General features: G+C 33.6%; 1 protein-coding gene across 10 annotated transcripts in view; it reads right to left on the bottom strand.

Moving 5' to 3' along the window:
• ABCC9 (ATP binding cassette subfamily C member 9) overlaps nt 1-12,439 on the bottom strand; it is a 146,797-nt gene that overhangs the window by 99,977 nt on the left and 34,381 nt on the right. For 9 of the 10 annotated variants that reach the window (XM_076007603.1, XM_076007604.1, XM_076007600.1 and 6 more), the window contains 5 exons: nt 8,069-8,235; nt 6,761-7,003; nt 4,256-4,450; nt 1,964-2,116; nt 868-1,023 (listed from right to left, as the gene is read on the bottom strand). In XM_076007603.1, the coding sequence (XP_075863718.1) occupies nt 868-1,023; nt 1,964-2,116; nt 4,256-4,450; nt 6,761-7,003; nt 8,069-8,235 (914 nt within the window). The remainder of the gene's footprint in view (nt 1-867; nt 1,024-1,963; nt 2,117-4,255; nt 4,451-6,760; nt 7,004-8,068; nt 8,236-12,439) is intronic. The other variant, XM_076007605.1, reaches the window with a different exon arrangement.

The following is a 12,439-nucleotide window of genomic DNA, read 5'->3' as shown; positions in this document are numbered from 1 at the left end:
TTTCCATTACAAAATGAAAAGGCAAACAAATTAAAAACTAGCATATCTTCTTCATTATTTTATGCACTTTAATAAATGTGGTATACAGAGACATAGGTGATAGATAGCATCAAATGAGCTCTATAGTTTAAGCTCCATCCGTAGGATGCAGAATTTGAGCTAATTAAAAATGTCCAGCTTCACAGCAAGGAAAAAATGAATTCATTTCTTTTGCCATTTTTACCCAACGAGAGGGGAAAACACGTATCTTTCCTATAATGCTATTTTACATAGGAAATAGCTAAATAGCCCTCCAGTTTGTCAGTATTCCTACCACCTTATAAAGTTTGACATTTTGCAATATACTAGCTATGGAAACTATGGAATGGATTAAAACAATTGCTCTAGTTTAGAAATACCATAAGAGAGCTTGTCAAAATGAAAGGGGTCAAACTGTGGCTTTGTGACTTACATGAATTAAGGCAATAATACTAATAACTATTGATAACAATTACCAAGTGCCCATGAAATGTTAGGCATTATGCTAGACGCTATACACATATTAACTTATTTCATCTTGGTAATTCCCACAACTCTACGAGGTAGATACTATTATTATTCCCGTTTGACAGTTAAGGAAACTAATGTTTTGAGGAGGTAAGCACTTGTGCAAATGAGAGATAGGGCAGATCTTTGAACCCAAGCAGTATAATTTCAAACTTCATTCTCTTAACCTATGGTATAACATTTCTGAGCCTCAGCTTCCTTATCTTTGAAAGGGGTATGATAATATTACATATGCAAAAGGTATACCCTTAACTAAGTATCCTACTGCTCTTTTCTGTTTCATTTCCTCTACAAATGAGAATCTTACTTATATTGATCTACCTGAACAGGCATAGCCCATAGATTGGGACACAGGAACAAAAACCACATGAGTTGATTGGTTTCAATGGCGACCAAGTTGTTGATCTGTCCCAGGGTCATCTCACCCATGGATAAGTTAGATGTAGAAAGCCTAAGGATTTTGTTGTATATCATGGCCTGCAAGGAAATAACAACAAAAAAGAATGTACTTAAAGTTTTAAACTTAAAATTGACGCTACAGTTATTTATTTTCATTGAAAAAAATAGCAAATTCTTTTCAAAAAAAAGAAAAGAAAACCACTATAAAGCCATCTTCTTACATCCGCCAGTACAGGTATCTCCATTGTAGTATAATTACTCTGAGTCCTCAACTAAATACAAACCTATTTTTTCTGGTGATATAATCAAAACATACATTCAGCTTTAAACATAAGCTCTTAGGCCAGGCGTGGTGGCTCATGCCTGTAATCCTAGCACTCTGGGAGGCGGAGGTGGGCGGATTGTTTGAGCTCAGGAGTTCAAGACCAGCCTGAGCAAGAGCGAGACCCGTCTCTACTAAAAATAGAAATTAATTGGCCAACTAAAAAACAATATATATAAAATTAGCCAGGCATGGTGGCGCATGCCTGTAGTCCTAGCTACTCAGGAGGCTGAAGCAGAAGGATTGCTTGAGCCCAGGAGTTTGAGGTTGCTGTGAGCTAGGCTGACGCCACGGCACTCTAGCCTGGGAAACAGAGTGAGACTTTGTCTCAAAAAAAAGCTCTAGAACAAACAGAAATAAAGATAAGGAAAAATATTTTTCTTTTTTTTTTTTTTTAGTAGAGACAGGGTCTCGTTCTTTGCTCAGGCTGGTCTCAAACTCCTGAGCTCAAAGGATTCACCGGCCTTGGCCTCCCAGAGCAAAATATTTTTCTTAATAGTATTTTAAGTTATTTTTAATTCAATGAGTTTATTAATTAGTTCTGTATTTCTTTTTGTTACATAGATCCTGGAAATGGTGTTATAATATCAAAGTAAAAATGGAAAGAAAAAACAAAACTGAAGTTACTACTATTTCTATAACTGGATGGTATATAGCATTTTCAGAAAACAATGATCATTCAAGGCCTTTACGTACCAGCAGAGCTCCACGGAGGTTAATGCCAGTCTCTATGGTTACATAGTAGGAAGCCTGCAAAAATGTCCTTTGCAGAATGAGCGCCAAGAAGAGAAGAACTGCTAGAACATAAGCATTTTCAAGAAATTCCTTTGATGAGAGGGTCTCTGAAATCTTGTCCCAAAAGAAAAGAAAAAGGCACATTAAAACTAATCTTTTCATATACCAGGTATACAGTTTGCATTTATTAAAGGATACATGAGTTTTAAACATAAAAACTCAATGTCTTTACAATACAGTAGTGCAGTAAGTCCAGCAAAGCAATTGTTCTTGCCCTCGTAATGTCCACAGATACAAATACAAACAAGTTCAATGCATAAAATCCCCAACTGATAAATAAAATTGCTTCAAATAACTAATTGCAAAAAACAGGTAAATTTTAATTTTTAAAAATTTGAGTACATTTCCTGTAAAGGAATATTCTACTTTAGTTAAGTAGTTTAAAAAGTATGAAGTAGTAAAAACATTAGAAGTTAATTTAGACTCTAATGTAGAAGTAGAAACCACAAACTGATAAATGGTCAACAAGACCAGTGGGACAAAAATATAAATTCTGCAGCCTTAGTAGGTTAAAATAATTCTACATAATTGACTTTTTCTGATTTTCATGTATCTTAATTTATATTAATGCAATGCATTATAAATTATAACATCAGTAATTTGGCTACCAATTTTTGCAGTAACAAAACACAACTCATGAAATATTTTAGTAAGAATATGACTGAATTTAGCCAAAGTTGGTCGATTTTTGTTTGTAATAATAGCATATGACAACTTGTTAAAAGAGAAGGAAAGATAACATTTGACTAAGTACATTATATTAACTTTGACACTCCTCGTTTTTTATGATTTAGACCTAGTAAAATTCTACTTCTGGTCCCTTCCCCTTCTATCACGGTAATATATACAAATGTACAAGTCCTGCTTCTTCTCAGAAAAACAACTGGTTAATACATGTAAGGGAGAAGCATAATGGAAGCATCTTATGTGGAATTTAAATATCTGTATGTCATTAGGCCAGTGGGGACATAACATGACAAAAGTGTAGTCAATGGTGAAAATATCTGGTTCACTCCAATAGTAATTGAACGCTAATGTAGGCTATGCATTGTGAGCACAGATATGGAACGTCCACTGTAATTCTGCTTAATGAGCTTACAACCTAGAAAGATAAGCAGATCCACAAATAATATGCTTCATTATATATAGTATATATACAGTGTGTATATATATATTATATATATACATACTATATAAACTATTATATATAACAGAATTATATATATAACAATATATATAGTATAGTATATATAGTGCATATATATACACTATGCACAGTATATACAGTATATATATACACACAGTATATACAGTATATATAGTAAATGCCAATGTGAAGCAAAGAGTATGTTAAAGTATTACCAAGGAAAGTCAAATTTCAACTAGGACTATCAGAAAAAAACCTCGCTACAGAAGTAGCTTTACTATAAGCTCTCGCGATGTGCAACACTTTAATTGGTGAATAAAAGAGGACAGGGAATCAGATTAAGAGACTAGAAAAGGAAAATTGATTCATCTGGGCTAGAGTTTCTATGTGTGAAATTAGGAAATCAATTCTTAGAAAGAAACCACAACATTCACAGTGCAGGCTTTCTTAAGTAGATTAAATAAGATTATATATATAACAGTAAATGTATAGTATTTCATACTGTATAGCCCCAGAGAATAGCATAATGTCTAATTTAAAATATCATGATGTGACTTGTCCTGGTCATTGTGAAACAGGGCAATGGCTTTTATTTCATAAGAAGAAAAATGTACAATATTACAAATCGAGTTGCTAATATTATGTCACAGGCCTCTAAAAAAGTGACTCAGCCATTCCTCATGTACTCCTACAGGAAAATTCTTTAAAGGATTGCTATAAAGATCAAATAAAACCATCAATGTGAAATTTCTGCACACATAATTGTTTCTGGCACACAGTAGATGCTTATTAAATGTTTATAGGCTCTGAATCTGAGAAATAATTTTTTTTGGCCAGATTCATTCAATGAATACATAAACACGTGATTTTTCTCTACGAGGAAAATTACTGCTTTCCTTCTTTTAAAAAGCAGTAACAGAAAACAGAATCTGTTCTCTGTAAATAAGCCTGTTTGGAACTACTCATAAAACCAAATTAATAAAAAGTGACAATTACAATGAAAACTATCGATAATATGTTCCCTTTCAAAAGCACCGCAAACTTACTCCAGTTGTGTTACTTGTCCCATTCTGGGTTTCATTCACACGCTGAACTATTCCAGAAATACAGAGAGGTCCAGCAAAACCCAGTAAGTCAGCCAGATAACGGAATGTGCTGCTAAGCAGGATTGGTCGCCCAAAGGCACTGTACATTGCAAGCCAGATGGATGGAGTCCGATTTGGATGATCGGCTACTTTTTTCTGAAAGAAAAAAAACCAGATAGAACAAAATAAAATCGCTTCGAGCAGCCACTGCTCTCAGCAACTATGGAAATTCCTTCCGACAGTTCTGAAAATATCTTAAAAGTTTAAAGACAGATGTTCATGAGTCCCCTTCAGTGTAGTGTGCACGGTTCTGTATGCTTGTGTTCCATGCAAATAGTAGCTATGGAATAGGTTTTAATGAAACAGAGAGAATAACTAAGAAGGACAGTTCTTCTAAGACTCTGTATTATTTCTAGTAGTCAAATGAATGACACGAAATTCCTAAAGCCAAATTCATTTCTAATTCCCTCTCATTGGAACATGTGTATCTGTCATGAAAATTACCAAGTAATGTTGTATAGAGAAGAAGATAATAAAGGACAAATATCGAGGTTATTGGCCAACTTGGTTAAGATTTCTGGAGGTACTAGATCACAAGGTATTTGCTATCAGATTACTACAAACCGAACGAAATAGATCATCCCAACCTCAAGTTGTTTCTACTCCAGGTATTTCTCATCTCCGTGAACAGTGGTCAATACTTTTTAAAATTAGGATAGATTTGTGTTTCCTATGTGCTATGATTTTGGATATGTGACCCTTCAAAAAACTCATGCTGAAATTTGATGCCCAATGTTGGAGGTGGGGCCCAATGGGAAGTGTTTGGGTTGTTGGGGGTGGATTCCTCATAAATAGATTAATGGCCTTTTTGGGGGGTGAGTTCTTACTCTATTAGTTTCTGTTTGAGCTGGTTGATAAAAAGATCGTAGCACCTTCCTCCTCTCTCTTGCTTCCTCATGCTCTCTGCATGTTCAAGCTACCCCTCCCCTTCTGCCATGAGTAGTAGAAACAGCCCGAAGCCGTCACCAGGTGCAGATGCCCAATATTGAACTTTCCAGCCATCAGAACCATGAGCCAAAAGGAATTTCTTTCTTTAAAATTACCTAGATTCAGGTATTCCTTTATAGCAATATGTGATGGACTAAGACACCAGGTATTCCTCAAGAAATGCAAAATGAAGACTGGCATCTATGCTTGAGTCAACTTGTGGCTTCACACATTTACACTTGTTTGTGGTAAAGATTTTAAGACCCGAACAATCATCGTAATTAAGACTAGGGAAGGAGGCGGATAAAGTTTTTTCACTGTGGCAAAGAAGCCAACTCAATGGAGTAGAGTTCAATTGTGTTTCATATGCAATCCCCTGCTAGAATGATCTGAGTGTTTTTTACAGTTTATTAATATGACATACACACACCAAGTGCAAGCTAATCTCTGTTGTAAGGAGCACTCAGAAAACTTAAGCTATGCTTAGGCTGTATTGCAAATCCTTAGCAGAGAAAACCAAAAAGTTTTATGCAATACTTTTCCCAGAGGTAAAACCAGAGAAATGACTCAGGTTCATTTGTAGTAACCATTTCCTGCCATATTAATTTCATAACACACATTTCTGACACAAAACAGAGGTCATTTTCATCATTTACCATAAATGCTTTGTTGACCTTGATTTAGAACAGCCAAAAACTCTTTAACTGATTCACCATACGCTACTCCTTTCCAGTGTTGTCCAGAATACTAGTATTTTAAATGACACTGAATTTGTAGATGATTGCAATAGAAAACACATCTACCACTGTAGATAGCACGCATGACTAGTTAGAATGATAAAAGACAAAATAAAAATAACCAAAAACTTTCATCTTTAATTTTTAAAGAAACTACTAATATTTATTAATAAAAAAATGTGCCAGAGGAAACCAATTCTAGCAGACATATAGGATGATACAATGTAATAGGTAGACAGTGCCCCTTTAATTTAGTTTCCCAAGTTTGAACCACAGAATCCAAATTTTAGTAAATAATTAACAAAAGGCTTTTAATTTCTTAAAAGTGGTTATTACTAAATATGATCTATTTTACGTAACAAAATTATTCACAAGATGCTTTGGAAAAAGGTTTCATAACAAAAATTCTATGAATTAATAATATTCTATGGTAACATGGATTAGTTACACATGAGCATTGAACTTAATTCTTATTTTCCACTGGTCACATGTCACGAAGAAAAGACAGTTTTCTATCTTTCCTCATGTATCGACTGGGAAACTAACACAACGTAACTATACTTCATTGGCTCTTCCAGTCTTTCTTCAGTGGCCCAATTAACACGACTCAAAACTACAAGGGAAGGCAGGGAAAATTTGCTCTTCCTTAACCCTAGATAGTATTTATTTAAGCCTTGTGTCTATTATAGTTAATAAGTTCATTTTCTACAATTAAGGACATGGAAGACAAATACTAAATTACCTTTTGTTCTTCATATGCATCTTTCAGGCACACGTAATTTGTTACCGCCCTCATTGCTATTGGCAACTTTCCAATCGCCTTCAGATCAATAGGCTTTTTATGAGCAGATATGATAAGTGTGTTCATCCACCAGTATGTTGCTTTTGACAGTAAATTCACAAATGGCTGAAGAAATCTCACTCCCAGATCCTGGAGGTCTTCTGGAGGCTTTACTTTCTGAGGATTCGTGAAGAATACATATCTCTATCACAAAAAATAAATAAAATAAAATTCCACAATGTAACAATTAGCTCAATTCTTTTTCTACGTGTTAAAAATAAAATTTCAACCTTTTCCACATTTTCATTTCAGATGACCAAAATTTATATTTTAATGCCTCTTTCTATCTCTTTCTGAAATATTCTCTGAAATATTTCCCTTCTGTTGTGACTGGATTATTAATAACCAGTTAAATGCCAGAATTTCTCATTTAATCCTCTTGGGGCCAATTCCAAAAAATCAGTTAGCCTTTTAACAGATAGTTAATACTAAGAACCAGTCTTTCATGATATCCTGGGATAAAGTGAACTAAATTAAGATTTTGAAATTGTTTAGATTTTAAAATATGTTATCAACACCATTGTTGGGTCACTCTGTGGACCTGTGGTTTAACTGACTCCTCTCCGTACATTAACCAGTTAACCAGTGTTAACTGACTCCTCTCCGTACATTCATGACAGCATATATCTTTCCACTCATAGAGCAACTTCGAAGTTCTCTGATAGAAAATGAATATTGAAAAATCCATCTCTAGTATCTCACACAACACAACTAACAATGTTATGTGGTGGAAAGCACAATAGATTTGTAATTACAGACCAGGTATGGGTCTTGATGGTATTACTTTGAGTATATAGCTAAAATGATCTCTATAAAAGTTTCTTCATCAGTGAAATAAGCAAACTGGATCAGATTATCTTCTTTTCGGTTCTAAATTTCTGGGACTGCAGTATTTTGCTTAACCCAGGTGTGCTTTGGACCAGTCACGGATGATGGAACTTCCTGCCGAAAACAATTTTTTTTCTGTAATATGAAGTGAACATGATGCTTGGCATACAGCAAGCACTCAATCAATCATTATCCGTGAATGACTAAATAGACTCTAGGTTATACTGAGATGGCCTGAGCTTATAGCAATTAGTTCAACTTTACACATATAGATCAGATACATTTTTCATAATTTAAATACTGAAGATTTCTGGCTAGCCATAATCTTTAATGTTGGGGTCTTGAATCCAAATAACGAAACAAAAATCATTAGACACCTACTCTGACGCGAATGACGTTGATCTCCACAGCCATCAGGAGCCCATTCAAGATGACCATTATGCCTGTGATGCAGAAACGCAGATCTGATATGTCCCAACCAGACTGCCAGTCCTTCACCAACTTTATTGTTTTTGTAATAAAGGCCATTACCCAATACAGGAATAAGGCTGAAAACATAAAAGAAAAAACAAAAAAAGATACACTCTTTTCCTGATTTTTTTTTCAGACTATACTAACATTTCAGCATCAATATAATGCTTTTTAATAACAAAGGCAATTTTAAATACTCTATTTGTATTTAATAAGAAAACAACATATATGTTTTCTTGTGCTTCTGGAGATTTGAATAGGAGGTATGATAATAACTTTGGAATGCTGAATGTTTCCACTCTGATTACATGGGATAGTTGGAAAGATGTAAGGAGACACATAAATAGGGGTAATCTAGACTCTTCAAAATGTATGTGTAATTCTGTAAATTTAAAAAGTGGCTTTATCTTCTGGCCTTGCTTTCTAAGTGCCCTGATTATGTGAGTAATTTGCAAGTTGGTATCTTTGTAACCAATCTATTAGGTGTTTTGCAACTCCCAGGGGTATGTATAACTGGTATTACCCTGAAATTACCATGAAACTCATGCAACTATGTAATACGGTTTCTGTTTCACAGATCATCATTCAAGTAGTAAGTGACTTTTCTTATCCAAATGATTTAAAACACCACGCTCATCCACAGAGCACAGAGAACAGTGATCTTACAGAGCAAACCCAGATCTCAAATAGGCCAGAAAGGCAGACAGATATCACAGTCTTGAAAAAAATGACCAGCATTTCACAGCAAATATGAGAAGGAGGCAGAGACTTTTCTTAGAAATCTGTTGGCAAGGATTCAGTCTACTTTGAACTTTGAATAGAGGTTGGTACAAATGAATATGGTATAAAAGAGAAGAACTCTAAAGCACATATAAGACAGTCCAGTTTGGACAACACTTACCAGAGCTAGAAAGGTTAAGGGAGATTACAACCCCCTTGGAGAAAAATAACTGTGCATTGGCACATGAACTAAATGTATATCTTGTTTTAGCTTAAAATACAGAGATGGTCAGAATGGATTTAGAAAAAAAAAAAAAAGATCAAATTTTATGCTACCTAAAGATATTCCCCTTAAATACTAGAAAGTGTAGATTAAATACAAGTGGGTGGTAAAGATATACAATGAAAACAATAAGTATAAGAAACCTGGAGTGGTTATATTTATATCAAACAAAGTAGACTTCAAGACAAAGAATATTATCAGAAATAAAAAAAAAAACTCTTACCAATAAAAGGGTCAATTTTTCAGAAAGACAAACAATCAAAACTATGCATATGGCTAATGAAGACTTAAAAGATCTGAACACTATCAATTACTTCATGCCATTTGATATTTATAAAACGATTTGATATTTAGTGCAAATATCAGGTACACACACATCTTCAGAATATATATTCTTGTTAACTGCGTATGGTACTAGTAGAGACTCCATGTTCACTCGGAAAACAAAGAGCAATAAATTTAAAATAACAAAAATCATATGGAGTATGTTCTCTGATCACAATAAAATAAAATTAAATAATCAAGAACAATAAGCTTATTTTTTTCTATTGCTGCTTAAGAAATCATTACAAATTTAGCAGCTTAAAACAGCATATGCTAATTATCTCACAGTTTCCAAGGTTCAGTAGTCTGAACATAGGCCCACTGGATTCTCTGCTCCAGGGTCTCCCTCAGCTGCAATCCAATTGTTGATGGGGGCTACAATCTCAACAAAGACTCAGCTGATTTGAGACCTTACTCCAGGCCACACTTTATTATTGGCTAGACACAAGGCACAGGTCTCACTCTCAGTCATGGGGGCAAAATCATACAGGGTATGAACACCAGGCACAGAGATAATGGAGATAATCTTTGGGTCTTTCAGTACAATATGATATCCAGAAGTCCCCAGATATTTCAAAATTAAACAACACATTTCTAATAATCCACCTGTTAAAGAAGAAATCACTAGGGAGATTAGACAATATTTTGCCTAAATTATAACGAAAATGCTACACATTTGAAATGTAAGGAGTACAACTAAAATAAGATTTAGAGGAAAGTTTATAGCTTTAGACATTCATTTTAGGAAAAGAGGTCCAAAATAAATTACCTGCGTTTCCATTTTAAAAACCAGGGAAAGAAGAACAAAGAACAGCAACAAAAGTAAATAGATAAATGGTGAAAACAATAGAGATAAGAGTAGGAAAAAATAAAATAGAAAATGAACACTTGATAAAATGAACAAACTCAATAGGCTGACTAAGCAAAGATTAAGAAAATTGATAGATTACCTAGATAGATGGAACAAGAAAAGAAGAACACAAATTACTAATACTGAGAAAGAACAAGGAGCTATTCCTACAAAGCCTACATACTTTAAAAGGATAATCAGGGAATATCATGAACAACTTAATGACAATATATCTTAAAATGTACACGAAATAAAAAATTGTTTGAAAACTGAAACTTACCAAAACTAACATAAGAAGAAATAGATATTCTAAAGAGTCTATACCTAATATAGAAATAAATTCATACTTTAAAACCCTTCCTTAGTTAAAATTCCAGGCCCATATGACTTCACTGGTGAATTCTATTCAACATTTAAAGAAAAAGTAAAATTAATCTTACACAAAGTTTTTCAGAAAACAGAGAAAGAAAGAACACTTTCCCATTCATTTTATGAAGCCAATTTAACCCAGCATATGAAAATTTGACAAATACATTACAAGAAAATAACAGACCAATATCCCTCACCACATAGATATAAAAAGCCTTAACAAGTAAAATTTAGTCATATCTAACATACATATCATGACTATGTGTGGTTTATCAAAGTAATGCATTGTTACCTTATTTGAAAAACAATTGATGAAATTTAGCACATTAACAGAAATATACTTTTTCCAATGGGTGCAGGAAACACTTTAATAAAATTCAGCACCTATTCATGCTTTTAAAAAACATTCTAAGAAACCTTTAAATGGAAGAAAACTCAGCAGATAAAGGTATTCTATGAAAAACCTGTAATTAACAGCATAATTACTTATAAAAGACTGACCATTTGTCTCCTAAAATTTGTAACCAGACAGGATTTCACTTTTATCATGACTATTTGGCATTTTACTGGAGGTCCTAGCTAGGGCAATATGACAAGGAAAAAAAAAAAAAAACGAAAACATTATAAAGGCCAAAAAGAAATAAGTGACTCTATTTGCAGACAGCATGTTCATTTATACAGAAAATCCCTTGAAACCTGCAAACCAATAACTAGAAGTAGTAGGTGAATCTCCAAGGTTACAAGATACAAGGTCAATATACAAAATCAATTGTGTTTTATACACAGCAGAAACAATCGAAAAATGAAATTTGAAATACAATTCCATTTACAATAGCAGAAGGAAAACAAACACAAAAAATACTTTGCAATCAATTTAACAAGACATGCAATACCTCTACACTGAAAACTATAAGACATTGCTAAGGGAAAGAAAAGAAGACTTATATAAATGAAGAATGGATTGTGATATTCAGTATTGCTAAGATGCCAATCCTATCCCAAATTGTTCTATACATTCAATGCAATCCCCATAATAATCCCACCAGGATTTATTTGTTATAGAAATTGTAAAGCTGATTCTAAACTGTATATAGAAATGCAAAGGAACTAGAATATCCAAAGCAATCTTGGAAGAAAAAGGAAAAAGTTGTGTGATTTATGATTCATGAGTTCAAGACCTCCAAAGCTATCATGATCAAGAAAAAATGGTAGTGGTATGAAAATCCATGAATAGATCAAAGAAACAGAAAAGAGAGCCAAGAAATAGATCACTCTTAAATAGTTATTTGATTTAATTTTTTTACAGAAGTACCAAAGCAATCTGATGGGAAACAGAAAGTCTATGCCACACATGTTGCTGAGACATGTTGATATCCACTTGGGAAAAAAAGAACTTTGACACTGACCTTAAACCATATACACAATTAATTTAAAATGGATGAGAGTCCTAAAAATAAAAACTGAAACTATAAAGCATCTAAAAGCAAACAGGAGAATAGGACAGGAACGTATTTGGAGGGAAAGCAAAGATGTCATAAGACCCAGAAATTAATAACTGAGTACAAGAAGAAATAATAACTCATACTACATCAAAATGAAAATATTCTGTTCATCAAAAGACCCTGTTAAATAAATGAATATACATGCCACAGACTAGTCAGGAAATATCCTCAAAACATATATATGATGATATACTAGTATCTAGTACATACAAAATACTCCTACAGCTCAGTAA

The sequence above is a fragment of the Microcebus murinus genome, chromosome 10 (assembly GCF_040939455.1).
Source record: "Microcebus murinus isolate Inina chromosome 10, M.murinus_Inina_mat1.0, whole genome shotgun sequence".
NCBI lineage: Eukaryota > Metazoa > Chordata > Mammalia > Primates > Cheirogaleidae > Microcebus > Microcebus murinus.
This window is presented reverse-complemented; position numbering and strand designations above follow the sequence as displayed.